This window comes from Emiliania huxleyi, assembly GCF_000372725.1.
Source record: "Emiliania huxleyi CCMP1516 chromosome Unknown EMIHUscaffold_12, whole genome shotgun sequence".
Taxonomy (NCBI): Eukaryota; Haptophyta; order Isochrysidales; family Noelaerhabdaceae; genus Emiliania; species Emiliania huxleyi.
In genome coordinates this window covers 940531-963826 of record NW_005201392.1, presented here as the reverse complement: position 1 = coordinate 963826, position 23296 = coordinate 940531, and the positions used below count along the sequence as shown (strand labels likewise).

General features: G+C 66.2%; 5 protein-coding genes across 5 annotated transcripts; 2 read left to right on the top strand and 3 right to left on the bottom strand.

Moving 5' to 3' along the window:
• Nucleotides 1-258: 258 nt before the first annotated feature.
• Nucleotides 259-3068, top strand: EMIHUDRAFT_351730 (hypothetical protein). Its single transcript, XM_005790549.1, has 6 exons — nucleotides 259-286; nucleotides 384-774; nucleotides 1056-1137; nucleotides 1423-1795; nucleotides 2035-2404; nucleotides 2480-3068. The coding sequence occupies exons 1-4, from the start codon at nucleotides 284-286 to the stop codon at nucleotides 1520-1522; spliced, it is 576 nt and encodes a 191-aa protein (XP_005790606.1). The 5' UTR covers nucleotides 259-283; the 3' UTR covers nucleotides 1523-1795; nucleotides 2035-2404; nucleotides 2480-3068.
• Nucleotides 3069-7027: 3959 nt separating this feature from the next.
• Nucleotides 7028-9491, bottom strand: EMIHUDRAFT_462290 (hypothetical protein; the record flags this gene model as incomplete). Its single annotated transcript, XM_005790548.1, has 7 exons — nucleotides 9028-9491; nucleotides 8827-8930; nucleotides 8469-8528; nucleotides 7831-7855; nucleotides 7695-7763; nucleotides 7511-7610; nucleotides 7028-7412 (listed from the first exon to the last, which is right to left on the bottom strand). The coding sequence occupies exons 1-7, from the start codon at nucleotides 9473-9475 to the stop codon at nucleotides 7028-7030; spliced, it is 1191 nt and encodes a 396-aa protein (XP_005790605.1). The 5' UTR covers nucleotides 9476-9491.
• Nucleotides 9492-9567: 76 nt separating this feature from the next.
• EMIHUDRAFT_433614 (hypothetical protein) lies at nucleotides 9568-10610 on the bottom strand. Its single transcript, XM_005790547.1, has one exon. The coding sequence runs from the start codon at nucleotides 10589-10591 to the stop codon at nucleotides 10163-10165; it is 429 nt and encodes a 142-aa protein (XP_005790604.1). The 5' UTR covers nucleotides 10592-10610; the 3' UTR covers nucleotides 9568-10162.
• A 3219-nt stretch (nucleotides 10611-13829) lies between these two features.
• Nucleotides 13830-21668, top strand: EMIHUDRAFT_98050 (hypothetical protein; the record flags this gene model as incomplete). The annotated part of the gene is made up of 14 exons (XM_005790546.1): nucleotides 13830-14526; nucleotides 15032-15157; nucleotides 15427-15726; nucleotides 15798-16057; nucleotides 16455-16781; nucleotides 16949-18127; nucleotides 18252-18755; nucleotides 18820-18912; nucleotides 19126-19194; nucleotides 19375-19665; nucleotides 19762-20178; nucleotides 20224-20829; nucleotides 20862-20885; nucleotides 21234-21668. 14 exons carry the CDS (start codon nucleotides 13830-13832, stop codon nucleotides 21666-21668), a joined length of 5328 nt encoding a protein of 1775 aa, XP_005790603.1.
• Nucleotides 21669-22006: 338 nt separating this feature from the next.
• On the bottom strand, nucleotides 22007-23296 carry EMIHUDRAFT_98049 (hypothetical protein; the record flags this gene model as incomplete). The annotated part of the gene is made up of 1 exon (XM_005790545.1): nucleotides 22007-23296. The coding sequence occupies one exon, from the start codon at nucleotides 23294-23296 to the stop codon at nucleotides 22007-22009; it is 1290 nt and encodes a 429-aa protein (XP_005790602.1).

The window sequence follows — 23296 nt, the reverse complement described above, 5'->3', positions numbered from 1 at the left end:
AACCAACAAGAAATCACGACTCTCACTGTGTGATTTGGGCTCGGCAGCTTGTTAAATCATTCATTCAATCCCAACGGAGGGGCATGCGTGTGATGACTAACATCCATGGCAGGCTCTTACGTACATTCCCGTAGGAGGACTCTGCTGACAGGGTTTGGGAGGAGTGGGCCCCATTTTTCTTTTTGAAACACTTTCCGGCCTAACAAAAAAACGAGTCTCGGAGAAAAAGAATTCCGTCGCGACTCGTGGCTCTCGAGGCGCAGCAGTTCTCCGCGCAGCAGCCATGGTGCGGCCCTCCGCCGCATCGAGCGGCGCCCTCCGCGCGCCTCGCCCCCGTGACGGCCCGCCCCGCCCTGAGACGCGCGCCCCCGCCCCGCCCGTAGAAATTCACCCAGAAGAGACAAACGTTCGATATCTTCGACGGGGTGACGTTTGCGATCAAGTCGCGTGCCGTCAAGGTGACGGGGCCGCGCGGCTCCCTCGAGCTCAGCTTCAAGCACATGCCGATCGACATCTTCTTCGAGGAGGGCTCGGACGAGCGCAAGGTGGTTGTCGAGAAGTGGTTCACTGGCGGCAAGGCGACGGCGTCGATCCGCACGTGCGTGAGCCACATGGAGAATGCGATGACGGGCGTGACCAAGGGCTTCGAGTACAAGATGCGCTTCGTGTACTCCCACTTCCCCATCAACGTCTCCATCACCAACGGCGCCAAGCGCGTCGAGATCCGCAACTTCCTTGGCGAGAAGGTCATCCGCGTGGTCGACGCCCTCAAAGGTGCACGCCGCCGCCGCCCCAAAGGTAGAACAAGCGCTGCTCCGCCGTCAAGGAGGGCCGCAAAACCGTCGCCGCCGCCAACCTTCGCCGCCGCGCCGCCGCTCCGATCGCCGCCGTCACTCTCGCTCCGCCGCCCGCGCCGCCACCGCTGCCGCTGCCACTGGCGTGGTTTCCCCCGGCCTGGGTTCCCCTGGCCGGTGTCGTCGGCTGCGGCCGCGTCCCGGCGCCTTCCCGCCCCGTCCCACGCCGCTGCAACACCCCCTCCCCCCCCTCCACCTCAGACACCACCGTCAAGAGGAGCGAAGACGTCAAGGACGAGATTGTCCTCTCGGGCAACGACATCGACGCCGTCTCGCGCACGTGGTGCGACCCCCCCCACCCCCCTCTGGATCATTCCTGTGGGCCCGCCTCCTCCCCTTCTGCCACCGCGCTCTACCCCCACCCCCACCCCCCAGCAGCAGAGGGCACTTGCTACATGCTCCCTAGCCACAAGAGCCCCCCCCCCCCCCCTCTCTCCACCCCGTTCTGCCCCCACCCTGCCACCCTCCCCGCTTCCGGCTGCTGCCGACGCCTCGCGCGCGCAGACCTCAACGCCACGCACGCTGCCGACGCCCACCGCTCACCTCCTCGCGCCACCCCTCCTCGCAGCGCGCTGATCCAGAACATTTGCGCTGTCAAGAACAAAGACATCCGCAAGTTCCTCGACGGCATCTACGTCTCCGCCAAGAGCACCGTCGTCAAGGACTAGAGCGACGCATCGCACATCCTAGGAGAACTAGCCCTGTGGTGTTTGGGGGCCTGTTGAGGCGCCGGCGCGCATGGTATTCTGGGGAGCTTGTGCACGCTGCGGGGGCTGCGGGCGTGCGGCGCGGCAGGCTTCACCTCCTCTAAAATGTGTTGAAGCGCCATCTTGAGATCTTGTGTCGAAATGCCCAACGTAAACTGGTAACTACGACGACAGTCGACACATACGACCCATAGCATATACCACAGAGAGAGAAAGGCGAGGCGTCGACCACTCCTTCGGAATAGCTCTCTGTCAGTGGCTGCTGCACACTATAGACGCCCAGACGAGATGGCGCGCGGCGCGGGCGGATGACTGGAAGAGAAAATGCGGAGATGCTAGCTCGCAGGTAGATGTGCTCAGCCAAGGGTAGGGGATGAGGGGAATGTGTCAGTGTGAGGGGTGCACCAACCGCAGAGCATTGTGTTTTGCCTTGAAGACTTGAAAACAGTTTTTTCAAGCGAGAGAAGTCACAGAGAGAAGACTCTTGTGAAGACGAGTGTCTCAACACAGCCGTCGTTCGAAACCTAGAGCTAGCTAGTAAACATCATAGCGACGGGAGCCGGGTCCCGACCAACCGCCCCGGGCCGCCCCGTGGCGGGGCATGGCGCATGCGCCGGCGAGCGGCGTGCGCGGCGCACGCGACGCGCGCGCCACCCACACGCCACAGGTGCGATGTGGCCGGCGTTCGCTCGAGCCGGCGGCGCCCTATTAAGCGGCCTCCCGTCTCCACGCCTCGTAGACGGGACGCCACTCGGGCTCCTCCACCACAGCGCGCTCGAACTCGAGGCGGCGCTTGGAGTGGTCGCTGAGACTCGCGCCACGGCTGCCGATGGTGACGTCGAACTGAGGAGCAACGGTGTCGGGTCGGGGGAAGGGGCGGCACGGGGGGAGGGGGGGGGGGGGAGGGGGGGGGGCTACCTCCAGGCAGCCGATCTCCTTGCCGCTCCCGTCCTTGACGTCGACACGAAGCGTCGGCCGGATGCCAGAAGGGATGAGCTTTGAGACTGCGGCGGCGCGGCAGGGCGGGGAGAGATTCAAGGGAGGGCGGCGAGGAGCGGCGCGCAGCCGGCGCACGTACGTGGGTAACTGAGGGTGACGGTCGCGTTCTTGCCGGCGGTGACCGGACACTTGGTGACGTGGCAGATGGTGTAGTCCTTGCCGCCGCCAGGCACGGCGACGCCAAAGAGAGAGGCCTGGATTCCGACCGTGCCGCCCGTGACGACCAGGTCGGGCTTGACCGATACATTGACGTGGACATCCTTCCCGGGCACCGGCTCGTCCGGCACCAGGATCAGGTGCGAAGCGTGCACCTATCGATTGCGGTAGATCAATGCGACCTGGCGGAAGCTACGTCTGTTCCGCGCGAGCGGTACACGCACGTGATCAGCTTTCGTGCAAGTCTTGAACGAGTGAGCGTCGACCGACAAGCATCCGAGAAGCAGCAAAAGCGACTGGGCCGCCAGCAAAAGCCACTGGGCCGGCATGCAACAACGAGTCACCCCGCACCAAAGCACTCTACAGCGACTCAGTCCTTGCGGAGATAAAGAATTCGACGCGCACTTCACCTCCTACCTAACCTCCACGTTCTCCACGTTCTCCCATCCCTCCCTTGGGTTGTCTGTTTTCTTTCTTTCTTTCTTTACCTAACCTCCAGGCTCTCTAGCCCGCAACCCGTCTCCGAGCATCTGGCCCGCTGGGTGCGCTTCTTAGCTCCCCGGCCCTGGATGTGAGGCTACCAACTGCACTCCAAGTGCTCCAAGTGCTCACAAATCGACAAATGGCACAGTCTCAGGCGACGCCGACGGCCCCTTATGGGCCGTCGCTCGAGGGCCGTCGAAGAGGCCGACAAACTCCTCCGGCAGCCTCCCCCCCCTTCCCAATCCTCCCCTGGCTCAGGCTCCTCTCATCCTCGCGGCGCGCACAGTGGTGCGCACCTCTCACGTCCCACGAGGAAATTTCGACACCCTAAGAGCTACTCGCGTAAGTCGGCAGGTGAGCAAGGTCCCAGGTGCGTCGTTTCCAATCCAATGTTCTACGAGATATATCGCTCGTCACAAAACTTCCCCTCCGGGGGCACGAAAGCAGCCTAGGTTCAGCTAAGGTATTGGCTCTTACACGGGAATCGGGCGAGCAGCGTCTCAGGCAGAAAGTGTGCGGAAAGCACCTCCTGCGCCAGGGAGGCCATCTCTTCCGTCGTCGGCAGATTCAGGTCCCCGTCCAGCTCCCGCCTGCTTGCAACAGGCCTGGAAGGCCTGCTGGTGTGATGTCGCAAGCCCCGCTCGAGCTCGGCGAGGGGCGGCGGCCGCAGCTGCGAAGGCTTCAGGCTAGCCGCCTGCGAGCGCAAGGAGGCGGTCAGGCAGGTCGAATGGCAGCGGCCCTAGAGCTCTCAAGCGCCTCGGCTAGGGCCGACGCGAGCGTGTCCGACATCTCGACCCGCGGCGAGCTCGCGTTGGTGCACACGTTGATGACCCTAGGGTGCCGGTGGCGTTTGGTCTCGATCGTCAGAGTGTCAGGGCGGGGTGGCTCCGGTTCGGCACCGGCTCCTGCTGTGAGCCTCAAGCAAGAGGAAATCGCGCACCATCGCGCCGATGCCCGCCTTGCTAAACATGGAGCGCATCGCCTCTCGAAGGAGCATGCCTCGCGCGTTGTTGCTCTGCATCCTGAGCGCACTGCAGTAGTGCCTAGTGTAGCTCGACACACCGACTTCACCGAGAGCCGAGAGTCGCGCCGACGCGCTCTTGCCCGGCGCGCCCAGGTACAGCAGCCGATGACCAGCGGAGGGGCGAACGCGCCGTCTGCTCGGAAGAGGAGCGGAGCCATGCAGGGTAGAAGCTCTCCCCCCACGCCAACTTGGCGGCATCCGCGTTCGGCGGCGGCCAAACGCGCATCCAGCTCTCGGCGCAATTCAGGGCATACCTGTGGCGGCAGCGGCGGCTGAGAGCCTCACCGGGGTGCTGATTGCGAGGCGCCTGGCGGCGGAGCAGCTCACATGGTGCCCGAGACGAGCATGTCGATGGGGTGTCGAAGGAAGTGGACCACGGTCTGGCGGGGCTGCAGAGGTGCGCCGAGGTTGAACTCGTGCGATATCTGGCGCACGCGAGGGCACTGCTGGCGGCAGGCGCGCCAGCTGGCTGCGCCAGTCCCCGTGGCGTTGTGCGTTGAGGTGACCGAGAGGGGCGTGCAACAGACGGCGGCGAGGAGCTGGAACGAGGAAAGGAAGCCAGACTTGTAGTGGGCGACGATGCGGAGCTTGGGCCCGCCCTGCGCCGCGGCCACGATGCCCGCCGTGTGCGCCACCGAGGCCGAGTCCACGGCCGCCGACCCCGTCCCCGCCGAGCGCGACCCCGCACCGACATTGGGCGGAGGGCCGCAGGCTGTGCTGGCACACCGCAGCCGCGGGCGGCGCTTGTGCATGTTGAAGGCGTTTGGCTCCCATCGCGAAAAGGCGAGCGATGCGGCAAGCGGGGGCGGTGCGAGCGCGCCGTAGGCTCCGGGGTCGTCGCAGAATGGCATATTGTCCTGCCACCGCGGCATTGCGTCATCTCAGGGGGCTACGCACTAGCGACTGAGAGCGCTCTGGTCTGTACGTGCCGTGAGAGCAGCGCGGCAGTCTAGACCACTCGACCTAGACCGCTCACCCAATGGCTGCCCTCGCGGTGATACGCCACCTTGGACACGTGCGAGTCAAGGTTAGGGCCCGGGGTTAGGACTAGAGGGTGAGGGCCTCTGGGGTTCGGATCATGGGTCAGCACACCTTGAGCGCATGGCTGCGCTCGTCCCGCCGAAAGAAGTCTCTGAGCTGCTGGTTGGCGGCGCAGCAGTCCGCGTCGGAGTCGCCGTCCGCCGACCAGAGCAATAGCTCTTCATTGGCAATGAGCTGGTCCCAGCCTGGGTAGACCAGGGCAGAGAGGGAGGGTCGGAGAGCCGGAGCAGAGCAACCAAAGCTCCAGTCGCAAGGGCACTCACCGACAACACTGCGGTTGGCGACGCGCTTAAAGAGCCGGCGGGTCGAAAGTACGCTACGGATGAGCATGAGGCCGAAGTTGATCAGATGCCCCTCGGCAGTGGGCCGATCCGCCAGGCCGATGATGGCAACGCGCGGCAGCGATCGATAGAATGATAGCGGGCTCGCGACAAAGCGCCAGTCTGCATCCACCACAAGTGCATCACGGCCGGAGGTGAGCACTTCGCTGACCAGGCGCGTCTTGAGCACCCACACCTGCCTATACCCGCAGGGCCACTCGCAGCGCGGCGAGTCGCATCGGCGAGACGGAGCCCAACCGGCCCACGCATCCTCATGCAGCGACACGTGGGCACCTTCGCGGCAGCTGGCGCTGAGCGAAGCTGAGACGACGATGCACGGCGCAACGCCATTAGCATCGGCGGAGGCGCCTAGCTCGTGAGCTGCCGCACAGTAAGGGGGCAGCGTCACCGCGGTCACGACCACTGTGCCCTGCCGCTCGCACCGCACGATGCTCGCACTCATTTCGTGTCGTGTCACTGCGTGTCACCGCATGTTTCAACCGGGATGCAGCTCATCAATGGAGTTTGCCGGCACAATCCAACGGCCGCCCCTGACGATGCACAGATGTGAGATGCAGATGGCCTCCGGCCCGCTGGGTGCGCTTCTTAGCTCCCCGGCCCTGGATGTGAGGCTAATGACTGCACTCCAAGTGCTCCAAGTGCCTCGTCGTATTACGTGTAGTGGACGCACACGCAGGTCGCAGCACGCACACACGTTCCAGGTTCCACCTTTATCCATTTTTCCGGAAACCAAAAAGGAAACGAGAGGGTCCCCAGCACTTTGGTCTTTGCGTTTCCGGAAATTTCCAGGGAAACTAGAGGATGTTTGGTGCTCCATTCTGGCAACTCTCGAGTTTCCCCGAGTCTGAGAGCTGGTCTGGGGCAAAAACCAAAATCTGAGGCGAAACCGAGGAAATCGGCAAAATAACCCGGTATTTTGCCGATTTGGCTGATTTGGGGCCCAAACCAGCTGATTTCCACGGAGTTTCCTCGGGAAACTAGAGAGGAAACGAGAGGGTGCTGTGGAGAAATACGGAAAGGAAACGAGACGGGGTGTGCGCGAGGAAACATGCGGACTACAGCCTAAGTTCCACCCCGTGCCACAAAGAACCCTGCACAAAGATCGCAAGGGCGGGGACCTGTTCCTTTTTACCCATCTCACAGTAGAGGTGTCCGTTTTTATTTATTTATTTATTTATTTATTTACCCCGTGCACCGAGACGTATACGCCACACACGTAGCTGTGCTAAATAAAGCCGACGGCTCCGTGTCTTGACTCTGAGCTGACTGCGGTCCGTGCGCGAGTGTCGGTGGTGTGGAGAGGAGAGCGGCGAGAGGGCACGCGGGCAGGGGGGGGAAAGGCGCTGAAATGGTTGATCTACGAAAAAATTCCGTCAATTCCGTCGTTGCATTTTGCGTTGTGCGGTGTACTCCCGTTCACAATCACGGCCGTCCGGCCTTGACCTTGGGCTTGGCAAGGGCGGCGGCAGGCAAGCTGGGGGGCGCGGCCGCGACCGCCCTCCTCTCCTCCCTCACCTGCTCGAGGAGCGCGGGCACATCCGGCGTCACGACGAGCCGCTGGTGCACCCGCCCGACCCGGTGCAGGTCGACCGGCGGCGGCGGCTCCTCGTCGTCGTCCCCGGGCGCGGGCGCCTTCGCAGGGGCGGCGGCGGGGACGAGGCATGCGAGCTCCTGCTCAAAGGAGCAGGCGGCGCCCGGCTGGACGGTGAGGCCGACGCCGCCCACGCGCAGCACCACCTTGCCCGAGCGGTACACCTCCACCTCGCCCCGCAAGCCCGCCGCCGCCGCGTCGTCGTCAAAGAGCTGCCTGTGGTGACCGGGTGTCGGTTCGGTGGCGGACCGCGGTTTCGGTTTGGCGGCGATAGCTCTCGGGCTCATCTCGGGCTCATCTCGGGCTCATCTCGCCTGGCGGTCGCGAGGCCGGTGTCGGCGGCGGGGTCGGCGTAGTCGCTGGCGTGCGAGAGAGCGGCGAGGAACTCGCTCGCCTTGACGGGCGGGGGGTCGCCTGTGGGGACACACTCCGGGACATGTCCCGGACGTGTCACAAGGCAGCCACCCGGCCTGGGGGGACGGGGGGGGGGGGACTCGCCGCCGCCGCCCGCCGACGGCTTGGGGAGAGGCAGCGCGGTCGGCAGTTGCAGGAAGAGGAGCTTGCTGCCTAGACACTTCCTAGACACTTCCTAGACACTTCCTAGACAGCCGCTGCAGGAAGAGGAGCTTGCTGCCTCCTTCGCCGACCAGCGCCCCCGCCTACAGGAAGAGTCTAGGAAGTGTCTAGGAAGTGTCCCCGCCTACAGGAAGAGCAGCTGCCCGCCCACTCAGGCCGGCGCCCTGGAGGGCTTGCTCGCCCCCAGCGGCGCCCCCGCCTGTCTAGGAAGGGTCTAGGAAGGGTCTAGGAAGGGTCTAGGAAGGGTCTAGGAAGGGTCTAGGAAGGGTCTAGGAAGGGTCTAGGAAGGGTCTAGGAAGGGTCTAGGAAGGGTCTAGGAAGGGTCTAGGAAGGGTCTAGGAAGGGTCTAGGAAGTGTCGCCTCGTCGCAGAGCATCCTCTGGGAAGTGTCTTCGCAGTGTCTAGGAAGGGTCTAAGGGTCTAGGAAGGGTCTAGGAAGTGTCGCCTCGTCGCAGAGCATCCTCTGGGAAGTGTCTTCGCAGTGTCTAGGAAGGGTCTAAGGGTCTAGGAAGGGTCTAGGAAGTGTCGCCTCGTCGCAGAGCATCCTCTGGGAAGTGTCTTCGCAGTGTCTAGGAAGGGTCTAAGGGTCTAGGAAGGGTCTAGGAAGTGTCGCCTCGTCGCAGAGCATCCTCTGGGAAGTGTCTTCGCAGTGTCTAGGAAGGGTCTAAGGGTCTAGGAAGGGTCTAGGAAGTGTCGCCTCGTCGCAGAGCATCGCCGCAGCGGCAGAGCCAGCCGGGAAGGGGGCCTTGGCAGGGGCCTAGCTTCGACCAGTGCCGCTGACCACCTTGCGTCGCTGAGGAGCTCCAGCCTCGACTAATTAACTAATTAACTAATTAACTAATTAAGCTGAGGAGCTCCAGCCTCGACCCGCTGCCTCTCTCTCTCTCTCTGACACACGCACGCGGACACAGAACGAATCGTGTCCCCAGGCAGTGGGCAAGGGGACACAGATGGTGGCGGTGGCGATGGCGAGGAGGATGGGCGAGGCGGTGATGGGGAAATAGACGGTGGCGGTGGCGAGTCAGACCATTTCTAGAAATAGTCGGCGGTCTGACCTCAGCGGCGGTGGCAGGAGTGCGCGCGAGGGCGGCCGCAGACGGGCGCAGCGGCAGCGCGATCGGGGCGTCCGTGCCGAGGAGCCACTCCGATGACGCCGGCCCTGCGGGGTGGGACACAGCGCGGAGGCGTCACTCCCTTCCCTCCCCCAACGCCGCGGGGCAGGCGAGCTTCCGCTCCGCCGGGCGTGTGGCTGGCGCCGTCTTCGATGTCGGCGCTCGCGCGACCGCTCGCGCGACCACCGGGGTCGTCGACCTCGTCCTCCTCGATCTTGATCGTCTTGAGCTGGTAGCCGCCGGTCCGCGAAAGGTCGGCAGAGGAGGAGGCGGCTGCAGCGGACGAGGAGGCTGCGGCGGCACCGCTGCGCCGGGGGCTACCGGCACCGCCGGCATTTCCGCCGACGCCTCCTTGGATCCCGCCTCGGCCGCTGCTGGCGCCGCTCGAACTGCCTCCGCGGCCGTCGCCCTTGCCGCGGCCGTCGCCCTTGCCGCGGCCGCCCCTGCCTCTGCCGGTGCTTTGAGCCTCAGCAGCCTCAGAGCCGTCATACAGCAGCCGGTGGAGGGCGTGGCTCGCGTCGCGCTCCTTCTTGTCGCGCCGTGCGTTCAGGTTGGGAGCGAAGCGGCGAGGCGCGGCCTTCTTGTCCGCCATCTCGAGGACGCTTGCGTCTCGAGGCGGCGTCGTGCAGTACGGGCCGTGGTGCCGGAGGAGAAGAAATTTAGTTCGTGGTTCACCAACCCCTGTTGCCGTTTTTTTCTTTTGTTAAAAGAAATTTAAACCCTTAAGGCTATCCAAGACTCGCAAAAGGCCAGCACTCTCCCGCGGCGCGGCGCGCTGGCCGGGAGGCCACCGTGCCCTGGCTTCGAGGCGTCCCAAAGCTGCTGGTTGGCGGCGGGCGGGCGGGCGGCGCGGCGTCGTCCCGTTTGGCGAGGCAGAAGCCAGCCGGCGGGCTCCACGCTCTGGCCGGCGCGTGGCAGGCTGCAAAAGCAACGGAGGTGGGTCAGCCCACCGGGAAGCGCACCGCACTTCGGGGAGGCGAGGCGGCACGCGGGCAGCGGGCAGGGCGCGAGCGCTCTGCTCACCTCCTCCCCTCGCGTAGAAGGGCGCAGAGGGGGGAGACGCTGCACGCCCGCAAGGCGCGGCACCCGCCGACTGGCTTCTGGCCGAAGGAGGCCTCCGTGAAGCCTGTGACGGGTAGCGCGCGCCCTGATGCCACCGCGCGTGGGGCTGGCGGGGGCGGGGGGGCGAGCCCGGAAGAAAGGGTCCGGATCGAGGGCCCCGAGACGAAGGCCCGGAAGAAGGGGGGGGAGGAGAGGGTCGTCTCTGCGCGCTCCCTTTTCAGAAGGCCGCTTCGGGCTCCGCCTCGTCGGCCGCCCGCGGGGGGGCGGCGAGGTCTTCGCCTAGCATCGTGCCCCACGGGTCGAGCCACCCCAGGTTGTCGCAGTCGGCCGGCTCCCCTCCGTCCGAAGGGAGATTGCTGCCGTACGGGATGAGGTTGAAGGGGGAGGCGAGGGACGGGGTGGCGGCGTGGCGCAAGCTGTAGGCGCGCCGGCTGTAGGCCGCGCTCGTCGGCCGCCAGCACTTGCGCCGCCGCCTACGCCCCTTGAACCCGACCCCCCAAGGCCCCCGCGTCTGCGCGCGAGAGTTGCGGCCGGGAATGGCGGCGAGGGCGGCCGGCGGAATGGCGGCGAGCGGAAGGGCGGGCCGGGCGGGGCGCGGAGGCGGCCGATAGTCTGAGCGATACCAGGTCCGGTGCGTGCCCTTCATCGCAGGAATGGTGAGCCGGCGTCTTAGGAAGTCTGGCTCCTGGACCACGGCGGGGCGTCTTACTTTGGTTGGGGTGTTTTTGTGTGAATCGGGTCCGGGGTTGTGCGTTTACGTGAATGGGCCGCGCCAACCAAGAACCTCGGTGTGCGGATCGGCGCGCGACGTGTCGATTGACGAGTTGTGCTTTTGACCCATCAGTCTCCCGACATGTGCATGTGCATGTGCATGTGCATGAGCATGTGCATGCACATGCGCGACATCAAAGTCAAAGAACTCGCTTCACGGCGGTCCGCACGTGAGCCCCGCGGCGGCGCGGCGGACGTCCCGCAACGCCTCTCCACACTCCTCGGGAGCACACACACGGACATGAAGCGCACACGCGGCCCAATGGCCGTGCACGAGCAGCGCGCGAGCGCCGCTAACCGCACCGACACTTTTGACCGCGTGCCGCACTTCCCGAACCCCTTCACAGCCTTGTTATTGAGAAGAAAATACCTCCTATGGCGTTCACACACACCCCGCTGTCGCGCAATGTGCCGGCTCGTGTGCGGCTTCTGCCACGCCCACTCGAAAGCGAGCGCATCGCTTTTCGAGGAGAAGCCGCGCACAACGAGCAGAATGCGCCACGGCCGTCCCGCGGCGGGCGCGCCACCTCCCGAGAGCTCGCCGTTGTGCTGGCGCAGTCGTCGGCCACGGGGTCCGGGGCTCGCGCCGACGTAAGAGTCCTCCGACCGCTCTCGTCTCGCAGGAAGTAGACGCGCCACGCCGAATCCTACTCCTCCTTCTCCTCCTCCTCAGCCTCGTCGTCGAAGAGCGCGTTGCCGTCCTGCTTGTCCTCCTCTCGTCGCTGTCGTCGTCCTCCGCGTCGAGAACTCGAGATCCACCTCGAGGGTGCCAGTCCAGGCGGTTTGGGCGGCGATGGGAAGCACCCACAGGCTGTCTTGATGATGCTCTTCGGGCCCTCCGGGCCGGGGAAGACGAGGTCCACGTAGTCGACCGTGGGGAACTTGGCCTTGACGTAGTCCTTGACTTCGTATACGTGTTCTTGCCCATCATGACGAGCGAGGGCGGGAGCAGGCCCTTCTCCTTCGTCTCAAACTGCGTCGCCGACATGACGAGCGTGAACTCGAGTGGCTTGATGGCCGGGTTGTCCATGGGCGAGACGTCGAGCTCGGGGTTGAGCCGCTTTGCCCGTGGTGCGGAGATTAGGTGAGGCGAGGATGGCGGCGTGAGGCGCATCACCACCGCCAGTTCCTTGCTCGGCGCGCGGACCGCCCACATCCGAGGTCCTTGAAGTAGCGCGGGTTCTGGTAGAACTTGTCGCTCATGAGCTGTTTGAACGCCGCGTTGTCATCATACACCGGATTGACGATGTACATGGCGCGGCCCGTGAGCTGGCCCACCTTATCGTTCTTCTGGTGGACGGCCTGGTGGATCTTTGCCTCGATCGGCTTGCCCTTCTTCTTGCCCATGCCGCCAGTGGCGATGGTTGCGGTCGTGGACGCCGGCAGGTCGCAGAAGCCACGGATGTCGGCGAGCGTCTTCTTCGCCTTGCCGTTCTTCTTCTCGCTCGAGGGCGGAGGCGCCGGTCCCGGGCTCACGAAACCGGTCACAACAACGTCGGGCTCCGTCGGTGCCGACGACATTTGTAGAAGAAGGAGAGAGAAGGAGGCAGATGGCCAATAGCGACAATCGTTACGAAATGTTGCGGGACCGGGAGCTCTCCAAGCTGTCTTGGGTGGTCAAAGCGCCGAGCGCCCACACCCCCGGGGCCCCCAGCCGCACCGTGTTGAGCACTTGAGCACTGGATAGGGTCGATTCCGCGCGGTACGGGACCCCGTGTTAAGCTACTAAATCCCCGGGAGCTTTGTTGTAAGATTCTATAACCCCTGCCCTGCGACCGCGCACCCCACAGGGTCAGTCAGGGAGGGCTCTCTAGGCCGCAGCCCGATGCCGCGATCATCGGCCCGCTGGGTGGGAGAGAGCTAGGGAGAGAGAGTCAGAGATGTTTTGTTTTTGTCTGGGGGTGGCGCTTCATTCATTCATAGCTCCCCGGCCCTGGATGTGAGGTTGATGACCGCACTCCCAAGCAAGTCTTGCCGCCAAGTGCTCCAAGTAAATCTCCCTTTCCCCCCCTCTCCTTTCTGCATACATTGCGGCACCTTCCGAAAAAAGGCAGTCGAAAAATTCGTTCGGATCGGTGTCCTCGTAAGTCTTCGCCGAAACCGGTTTGTCGACAAAGATCAAAGTTGCCCCTGAGCTCCTGGCCTCCTGCTGCTCGACTGCGCGGCAGAACCGGCCCCTCGCGGCTGAGACGTGATGCGCCGGCACCGGGGCTACGGCGCGGGACCATTTCCAGGCTCTCTCGAGCAACCTCAAAATTGGCCGATTTTGTGATCTCAACCCTGCTGCTCTCTGACCTCAACCTCGCGGCCCGCTGCGCGGCTCTCCGGAGAGGAGTCGTCTACGAGGCGGCGGCGAGCGCAGGCGGCGGCGGCGCGGCGGCGCCCGCGGCGGCGGATCGCGGCGCAGACAACGGCAGCAATCTGCGGCAGACACGCACACACGCCTCCCTTGCACTATACCCTGACTATACCACTCACACCGCCGCCGCACTCTCGGGGGCGGGCAGCGGCGGCGGAGGAGAAGCTACGGCGGGTGACGACGCGGAGACGGCGCTGAGGGAGCGGCGACCGCGGCGCGACGGGAGGCGGTGCAGCTGCGGCGGCTGCCGCCGCCTCGGCTCGACAGCAGCTGCAGACCCGGGGGATGCCCCGCGCGCCTGACCCAGGCGCGAGAAACGAATCTGCGAGGCGTGGCCGCTTATGCGGCCCGATGGGGAGGAGCGGGGCGGACTACGGGGATTGGCTTCTTACACCGCCTTTCCTTGCAGCGAGCCCCCTCCAACCCACCCGCGCTAGGTCTCGGGCGGGGGACGCAGGCAGGGAGGGGTCACACCCGACGACCTCGGGAACTAGCCGGGGCAGTCGGAGAAGGGGCAACTCCGTGCACTGACGGTCGGTCGGCCGTCAGAAAACACGCCTGCGTGGATCGCGTCACACCAATCCTCGCTACCCAACGCGGCCAAAGGATATCCCCCTCGAACAACCTCGAGACGAGAGAACCTCGTAAAAAAAAGGCAGCGCGGGCGACTCTTCCTCGCGCGCTCTCCACTTCCAATCGACATTCCGACCATTGTCGTGACCCTTCTCCATACGTCGCCAAACACCGCTCTGCGATGGAGCTCGCTCTTGTGAGCACGGTGAATGGCGCACGCGCCGGCCGGCCCTCGCGAATTGCGCTCGCACCGGGCGCGAAGCTCACCGTCGGCCGCGACGACTCACAAACCATCTCGCTCAGCGCTGGGCACATCTCGCGGCGACACGCCGTCATCCACGTCTCCGAGGACGGCAGGAGCGTACGCATCGAGGACGTCTCGCGCAAGAACGGCTGCCGAGTGCAGCACGGCGCCTCAGCCACTCTCCTCCTCTCGACGGCGGAAGCGGCGGCGAGCGCCGTGGTGGGAGAAGGCGGCGTGGTGACCTTTGGGCAGCCGGCCAGCCAGCCACGGTCGGCCGCTAACGACCTTCGCTACGTCCTCCGAGCCGTTGCCGACCCCGCCGCCTCCACCGCCTCCGCCTCTGCCGCCGCCTCTTCCGTCGAGGCGGGCGAGGAGGAGGCTTCGCTGGGCGAGGAGGACGAGATGGAGGTGGAGCCGCCAGGCGATCGCGCGGGCCACGACAGCTTCATCTTCGAGGACAGCCAGCCGCCGCCTCCTCCTCCACCAGAGCCGCCCTCCGCCCCGGCTGCGCAGGCGGGAGCAGTGGAGCCGCACCCAGCAGCCGGGGTTTCAGCCGTGGAGCCGCACCCGCAGAGCAATATTGGAGCGGTGGAGCCGCACCCAGCAGCGGCGCCGGCAGTGCAGCCGCAGACAGGTGAGGAGGCGGGCGGGTCGTCCTCCGCCGCCCCGGAGGCGGGTGCAAGCCAGGCTGGTGCTGACGACCTCGCGGCGGAAGGCGTGCGGGAGCTGCTGCTACAGCCAAGCCGAATGAAGTCATCGATTGATTCATCCTGGAGAATTCTCCAGGCGTGCGCGAGCTGCTCGCCCGCGCTCACCCAGACGGGGCTCGCTCCGCCCCCCTCCGCATTCCTTCCGGCTCGGCCCTGCGGTGCTGGCGACTGGTCCGATCCACCCTGGAGGCGGTGGCGGCGAAGGCCGGCGGCGGGGGGCGAGGAGGCAGCGGTGCGGTGCGGAGTGCAGTGGGTGCGGTGCTACCGAGCGGGGACCTCCGCGACATGTGCCTGGATGAGTTTGATTTGGCGGTGAGAGGAAGGGAGGGAGGGGGCGAAGGCGGCGAAGCGAGGGGCGGCGAGGGCGGCTCAGACGGCGTGCCGCCAAGTCTGATGAATTAGCAAATTGCTGGTATGAATTGAGAACAGGCGAGGGCGGCTCTGACGTCAAGTCGCCAAAGATGCAGCCGCCGCCGCCGCCGCGGCCGTCGCAACCCCCTCCCGCCGCCCCTCCGCCCGCCCCCTTCCTCCTCGCCGCCCTCTCTGGCTTGCCGGGTGGCCCTGACACCTCGGCCGCCGCCGGCGCCGCCGCCGTCGCAAAGTCTCTCGACGGAGGAGCTCTTCGCCTCGCCGACAGCGCCTGAGTAGTCATTGACGACGCACTCATAATTAGGTACTTGCTCGAGGAGCTTCTCGACCTCGCCGGCAGAGAAGCGTACGAAGAGGCGTCGCCGCAGCCGCCGGGAGGAGAGCTCTACCAGCCAGCGGCGGAGGTGTCCATGGCACGTCCATGACCATGCACTGCTCCATGACATGCCCCACAGGAGTGCTCTACCGGCCTGCGGCGGAGGCGGAGCTGTGCTCGCCGCGCGTGCTTCTGCTCTCGAGGCACATCGCCGCCGCAGTCCGAGGGGACGAGGAGCTGGCGCGGCTGTACGGCTCGGCGCTGGATGCTGGGGCGGCAGCCGCTCCGCCGCCTGCGCCGCAGCCCGCGCCTGACGCCGCGGCATTCGCGGCGGCGTTGCCCGCCCTCCCGCCGGCTGGTGGCAGCGACGACGAGGAGGGCGGGGAGGCAGACGTGCGCAGGCGCCTATTGCGGGTGGTTGCCAGCCTCAAGCCGTCTGGTCCGCTTGCCACCGCGGCGTCGTTCGACTTACGAGCCTTATGTGGGAGCCCTCTAGGAACGTTGCTATAGGCACTCTCGCGCACGCGGCGTCGGTGGACTTTGTGCCGCCGCTGCTGCGGGCGGAGGGCATGGCGGAGCCGGTCGCTTTCCCGCTGCCAGAGGCGCACGCGCAGGCGCTCCGGTCGCTGGGCGAGCCAGCTTCGGACGGCTGCGGCGTCTGGGTCAGGGCTGAGAGGCTGGAGCTGGGGGCGATCAAAGAGTGGGAGGAGTCTCTCCGGCCGGCTGTGCGCAAGGCGCTGAGGGCGCTCGGTGTCGACAAGACGACGGAGGTCAGCTCTGTCCTGCGAGGGTTGCGGCTCTGCTCGGCTGGTAGCGCACCGCCGTCGTCTTCGGCCGCGACAGACTTGCGTGAGGGCGTTTTTGCGCAGCTGGAGGTCGCGTTGCCGTCGGTTCGCTCGGGGGGCGCGTTGGTTGTCCGCAGCCGCCGGCACCAGTGTTTGCTTGAAGAGGCGGAGCCGGCGGTTGCGGCGCGGTGCTCGCGCGTCGAGGCCGAGTTCTCCCGCTCCGGTGAGGCGACTGATCAACTACTGTCCCACAATCAGCTTGGCTTACTAGGCCTTCTACGCACGCTGCGAGAGCGCGCGACATCCACCCGCCCAAGGCCACCGATTGAGCTTGATCTACGACCTACGAACGGACGGCACGGTGCCCCTCCCTCCGTCGCAGTCTTCGGCGTCAGAGCGGCTCGCGCGTTTGGCCACCGTTTGGGAGGCGTCGCGGCGAGGCGGCAGCAGCGAAGGCAGCAGCACCGCGCAGCCAAGCAGCGGCAGCGGCGTCGCGCCTCCCTCCAAGCTCGTTTACTTTCTCCCCCGCGACGCCGCCGGCGCCGCGGCGACGAGTCTGGCTTCGCTGAAGGGTGACGGGGCCGCGCTCTCCGCTGCTCTGCACGAGGCGGGTTTTGACGTGCTGCTGGCGACTCTGACGCGCGCCGTGACTCGGCTGAACAGCCATGGGCCGCCCTTCAAGATCGACCTGAGCGTCGTTTGGCACGAGGTTCCGCATCGCCTCGCCGCGGCTGGTGTGACTCCGCAGCATTGCGCTTTGCTCTCGCTCGACGGCACGGAGTATGCTCAGGCGCTCGTCTAGCACGAGATTTGATTGGTATTCAGCTCATGAACGCGAGGGCGAGAACGGACTGATAGAGTTCGTGGGTGAAATAGGCCGATTACTGGGAGGGCGAGAAGCCGGACGCCACGGAGGGCGGCGGCATGGTCTGGCCCCAGACCGAGCCGTTCGTGGAGCGCTTCTCTCGAGAAGCTCTCGTGCTGTGGCCCCGCGCGTCAAGGCTGGGCGTGCTGCCGCCTGAGTTTGCGATCTCGCGGCTCCGCGCTGCGCTCGACGAGGTCGAAGCCGGCCGCGCGCCCAGCGAGGCGTCGCTCGCCGGGAGCAAGGACGTGTCTTCCCTGCTGAAAGTTTGCACGGCTCGGCTCGATCCGTCGCTCGAGCTGCTCGAGCTTGCTGCCCGGCCCGGCGTCTCCGCTTGTGATTGCAGCAGGGTCGTGGAGACAGCAGCAAAATGCCTGGCAGTCTCACCTTGTGGCTTGGGTGCCTTGCACGTGTCACGTCATCTCGCGGACGCTATTCGCCTCCACGGCTGGCCGGCGCTGAAGGCATCGATTCGGGCGTGCTTCTGCGAGGCAATGGCGGAAAGCGGCTTGGAGGCTTTGCACGCGAGCGGGTGGGAGCTGCTGCTCATGTTGCGAGACGAGGTGGAGGAGGAGGGTTCGGACAGCCACTGCGTCAACCTCGCCGTGGAGCTTGAGCCACGGCTTCGCTTGCCGGCGGCCAGTGTCCAGTCTCGAGGAGGGGGAGAGAACGCTCTGGCTCGAACATTGCGGGCTTCTGTGAGGACTCTCGCACCGATCGAGGTCGCAGCGGCCGAAGGCGGCCTGCAGCACCGGCGTGGCATCGCCACCCGCGCCATCCTGCACAACGAGCAGCGGTTTCCTGCGGCTTCTCTTCCCTTCCTGAGAGCGCTTGTGAGCTTGCGCACGGACCTGCCGCCCGACAGTGAGGCGTGGAATAGCCTTGCGGACTCGTCAGTGCGGCAGCTCTGCGCACGGTTGGCGGAGGGGGCGGCGGAGGGAGCAGATGCTCCGATCCTTTCGGTTGCGTCGCCTCGCTTCGTCGAGACCGCCGGACTCCTCCTCGTCATGGGTTTGGCGGAGCGGTGTTTGCCCTCGCTGCAGTCCTCTCTCCCATGCAGCGCACCTTTGCTGAGGGCCATCACGGTGCTTTTGGCGGACGAGGCGCACGCGGCGGCGGTGGCGTGCAGCGGCGAGTGGCTGGCACTGCTTCTCGGCGCCATCCGCCATCCTGTCACCGAGGCGCCTGCAACGGTACATCGCTCATCGATCGGGAGGCTGCTGCTCGGCGCTGGCGCAAAGGCATCTCGGGGGCCGCTCATAGGTAGAGACTCCACTTCCGACGCTATTCGCTAGCGCTGCGTCTGCGTTATCCTAGGAGCTGCAGGAGGCGCTGGTGCTGGGGTACGTCGCGGCGGGGAGGTTCGGCACTCACGGCCTCTCCACCTGCCGCGACCGGGTCGCGGCTGCGATCGTCGAGAACGTGTCTGGCGCTTGGTCGACCGAGGTGATGACGGCCCGGCCGCCTCGCCCTCCTCGCCCTGTCGCCTTCGCAAAGAGTGCGGCTGACGCCACACAGGTGCTCGTCTCTTCGGTGCTCAAGCTGCACGAGGCCATCGACGAGACCGACCGGCAGCAGTCGGCCTTCCGCAAGCTTCTCTCGGCGGCGCTGGACGCCAAGCGCAGCACCCTGAGAGCGAGGCCGCCGCCGCTCAAGGACTGGTCTGTGAACGCGCGCTTGGTCTGCGACCGCGGCGACGAGCGGCGCAGTGCCTTTGCAGGCAGCGTCGGCGCCCCTCCAGAGCCTCTTCGGAGCGTCTGCCGCGACTGCCACCGCGTGCAGCGGTTTCTTGACCAGCGATCGGGCGACGTCCAGCGGGAGGTGCTCCTTTAGTGGTAGGCGAAATGAGCTTCCTAGGTGAACTCATATGAGACGTCATGCGCAGGTCTTCGGCGGGCCGGCCTTCACTCACGGCGGACACACCTCCCTCGCCGTTGCGGCGGCAGCCAAGGGGCTCGAAGGTTTGCTCTCGGTCAAGGTGCTGTCGAGCCGGACAGCCACGCACCGCGGCGAGCTCGAGGACGTGCAGAGTAGTCATTGAGAACTAATGCCTAAGGCTGAACTATTCATTCATAGGCGAGCTCGAGGTCATGAAGTCGGCAGCTGGGCAGGCGAGCACCCGGGCTGGTCGAGACACTCGCATCGGGCTTGAGTCGATCACTCGTCCCGGGTCCCTTCCCATTCCCGCCAGGCGAGCGCGGCCGAGCTGAGGGAGGAGGAGGCGAGTCGCGCGCTGTACGACGAGCACGGAAAGGCGAGGGTTGCCCCCCCCCCCCCTCACCAGCTTGTGGACCCCTACCTGACCTCGCCGCCCTGCACCTGACCGTTTAGGAGCTTGCCGCTCTCGAGGAGATCTGGGAGGGAGTCGAGGCGTCGCGCCGCCAGAGGCTGAGGTGTCCACGACATGTCCACGACATGTCCGAGACATGTTGTCCCATAGGCGTTGCGCCGCCAGAGGCCGCCGCCGGCCGACTTGCTCAAGTACGAGAGGCTCCTGCGCGCGCTGTTGTCGGCGCAGCAGGGCGGCAAGGAGGCGGCGGAGGAGCTGAGCGCGGCGCTGGAGGCGGCGGGCGGCGAGCGGGACCCGCTGACACCCAGGGAGGCTGCGGCGGAGGCGGCCGCCTCTGTCTCCTCCTCTGCCTCGGCCCCCGCAGCCGGCGCGCCGGCTCTGAGCGGCGAGGCGCTCGTCCGGTGGGTCGCGTCTCATTTCCCTGCGGCGGCCAGGGCGGCGGTGGAGGCCGCGATGCGGCAGGCCCGGGACCTCCGAGGCTTGCCCGCTCGAGTGAGAACCGCGTCTCTTCACGCGTCGACATGACATGTGAACCAGGCCGAGGTCTCCGAGCTGGAGATCGCCACCTCGATGAGTTTGGCCGAGCTGCGAGCCGTTCTCCTACCAGACAACCTGCCCCGCGCCCCGCCCGGCGAGGTGCAGCTGCGGCTTCGCGCCGTTCAGACCCGCCTCCGCCTCCTCGCCGGCGGAGGAGGCGCCGTCGCAGCGCCCGAGCCCGAGTCGTTCGCGCTGCTTGCGCCGCCGCCCGCCGATGCGCCGCCGTTCCACGTCATCGTCGCCGGAGACACCGGCGCTGGCAAGAGCACGCTGCTCAACGCGCTGCTTGGCTACGAGATACTCCCGACCAGCTGCTGCGCCGCGTGCACCGCCACCGTCATCGACGCGAGCTGGGGCGAGGTGTGGAGCGCCACGGTCGAGTTCGTGGCGGAGGAGGTGTCGCCGCCGTCGGCGGAGGTGTCCACGACGTGTCCACGACATGTCCGAGACACGTCCCATTAGGCGTGGCGCGAGACCGTGACCGCCGCCGAGGCGCATGCGAGGGCGGGCGGCGACAGCAGTGCCGCTGCTGAAGCGTCCTGGGAGAGGGCCACGGCTGTGTACGGCTCTCCGCTCGCTGACGCCACCACGCTGCTCGCTCGCTTGGACGTGGCCGAGCTGCTTGGCACGAGTCGGCAGCTCTCTGCGGGCGGTGACGCCGACCTCGCGGATCTCGTCGCGCCGTTTGTCGACGCCTCCGCCTCCGCCTCGGACGACTCCGGAGACTTGTCTCCCAGGCACCTCTGGCCGCTCGTCGCCCGAGTCCACCTCCGCGGCCCCTTTGCGGTCACCGCCGGCGGCGTGCTTCTGCGGGACGTGCCTGGACTCGCCGACGAGAGCGCCTCCCGCAGCGGCGTCCTCGAGCGTGTTTTGGAGGCCGCGGACAGTCTGCTTTTGGTCTCGTCGATCAACCGCGCCGCCAACGACAAAGGCGCCAAGTCACTCCTCCCGCTGCCGCTGCGGAGAGAGCTGCTGGACTCTGGCTACCTCGGCGATCTCGCCTTCATCGCCTCCAAGGCTCGCCTGCGCACGCCGTCGGACATGATGTCCATGAGTCCACGACATGATGTCCAAGACATGTCCGAGACATGTCCCCATAGGCGGATTTGCTCACGCCGTCGGAGGTGTCCGAGAATCTGGGTCTGAGTGCTGGCACGTCGGCAGCCGCTTGCGCGGCCGCTCGAAACGCCTTCACCGCCCACACGCTCACGCATTGGTGCTACGAAGCTGCGAGAGCTGCGAACCACGACACGCACCCGCCTCTCACACGCGCTTCGCGCTCGGCGCAGGTTCCATGAGGGCTGCCCGCCGCACCTGCTGCCGGCCAGCCGGAGCCCCCTGTTCTCGGGCTGGAGGGAGCGAGGTTGCCTCGGCCACGAGGGGCTCCGCTTCGAGCTCCCGGCACCGTCGCTTCGTGGCATCCGCGGCTATCTGCGCCAGATGCGTGACAGCTGTGGCGCCGCCTCCGCTAGGTCTTCCCGGTCTCCTCCCGCGACGCGCTGGTCTTGGAGGGCGTGCGGCCGGGCGACGGCGAGGCGCGCGTCTTCTCGTCGGCCGCGGAGACGCGGATTCCTGCTCTCCGCGCCTACATCGCGCTTTCCGCCGCTGCGCACCATGCTCGCGCCGCCGCCGGCGCACCGCCGCGGCGGCGAGTGGGGGCCGTGCTGCTGCGCTGCTTGCGGGCGGCGGCGCCATCGGCTGCCGCGCCGTCGGCTGCCGCGCCGTCGGCAGCGAGCGCTGCTGGCAGCTCACCGTCTGCGGTCGAGCCTGCCGTCGCGCAGCCCGGACTGCGCAGCAGCCCCAGCACGAACCGCCATCGGACGAGGGTGGACTCGCCTGGCGACGGCCCGCCTGGGAAGAGGCCGCGCGCCGAGCCCGCCGTCGTGGATTTGTGCGACAGTGACTGACAGCCGCCGCTCCTCTGGCATGCTGAGCAGTTGAGGTTTGGGCTTGTACGCGCAGCCCCCAGGAACGTACTGTTTAGTACACGGGTTCTCCGAGCGTACTGTGTCAGGTGCAGGTCCGTTTACGGTTTACACGGTGGGGGCCCGGGGCTGGCACCCTGAGCCTGACCGTGGACTCAGACGCAGCTTGAAATAGGAAAAGTCAACTCAGCGTTCTCAGATAAAAGAAAAAGTCAATTCAGATACATTTTTAGGATTTTACCAGATTGCAGATACAAAAATGTACCTGATGACTTTTGCTGGGGGCTCTTAACAAAAGCTCGCCCGCACTGGCGCACGAGCTAGGGCAGCGCGGCAGGGCCAGGGGTGGTCGCCGGTCCAGTAGGGCGGTGCGACAGCGTAAAGCGCGCTGGATCGAATGCCTCGCACGCCTTTGCGACCGCCGCCTGCTCATCGCTATTGAGCGTTGAGTGAGAATCATAACCCGAGTGATCCCACCCCTCCTTAAGCAGCCTGATGCGCGGATGCGCTTGCCTTACGCGAGCTAGGAGGTTCTCGCAGTTACCACCAGAACCGTGGCACTCGAGCGAGAGCACGTCGATGAGGCCCATGATACCGCGAACCACCATTTCCTCAAGGATGCCATGCTCCGAGCCCTCCACGTCCATCTTCAGCACCACGTGGTCAGAGGTCGTGAAGGACGCCGCAAGCCATAAAGGCAGGTTGACGACCCTTACGCGAAAGTCGTACCTCCCGTCCTTCAAGGAGGGCGGCGCGAATTGCTTGGGTATGCTGCCGCCGCGCACGAGCTGCTGCGGCGGGCCGTAGAATTCGAGCCACGCGTTGTCGCCGCTGTGGCCAGCTGCCGCCGGGAGGAACGTGAAGCGGTTCTGCGGCGGCGGGCCGCACTGCTGCCGCGCGCCGTCAAGTCGCTCCGCAATGAGCGTCGACGAGTTGAGCCTTGGGTCAGGCCTGAGAGCGTTGAGATGCTTGGTGAGCTTCTGCCACATGCACTGGCGCATCCTGTTGGCATCGGCGTGGAGGCAGCCGTACACGCTCGAGTACTTCTTGAGGTGCGCAGTCGAGCCCGAGCGCGGCAGACACGTCTCTGGCTCGTCGTCAAGCAGCCCGTTGAGCCATCTGAAATATTGCTCTGCGAAGGGCTGAATGAGCGGAGAGGCTTCGAGGCCGTAGACGTCGTACGGCGCGGGTAGCGCGGTCGCGAACGTCGCGTTCTTGCCGTATTCGATATCCTCGAATAAGCGGATCGTATTGCACCAGTTGACGCCGGCGTCGATGAAGATGTTGCGCGGCTGGCTGCATGTGCCGACGAGGGGCGCGTCCTCGACAGGGGTAGCGGCTGCGCGGGCAGCGGCTTCACGAGCGACGGTGCTGCGAGGTTCGGCGGCGTGCGTGTGCAGCCTTTGTGCCCAAGGGTGGACATGCCGCGGCGCCGAAGAGGCAAAAGGCGGCGAGGACGAAAGGCGTCTGCCGCCGGTGGCGTCGTGCGTGAGCCCGTCGGACGGCACGAGGGCGACCAGGACCGCCGTCGCCAGGATGAAGAGGAGGCCGGTGCCGAGCCGCCGTCGCCAGGACGGCACAGCGATGGCGTCGGCGCGCGCATCTAGCAT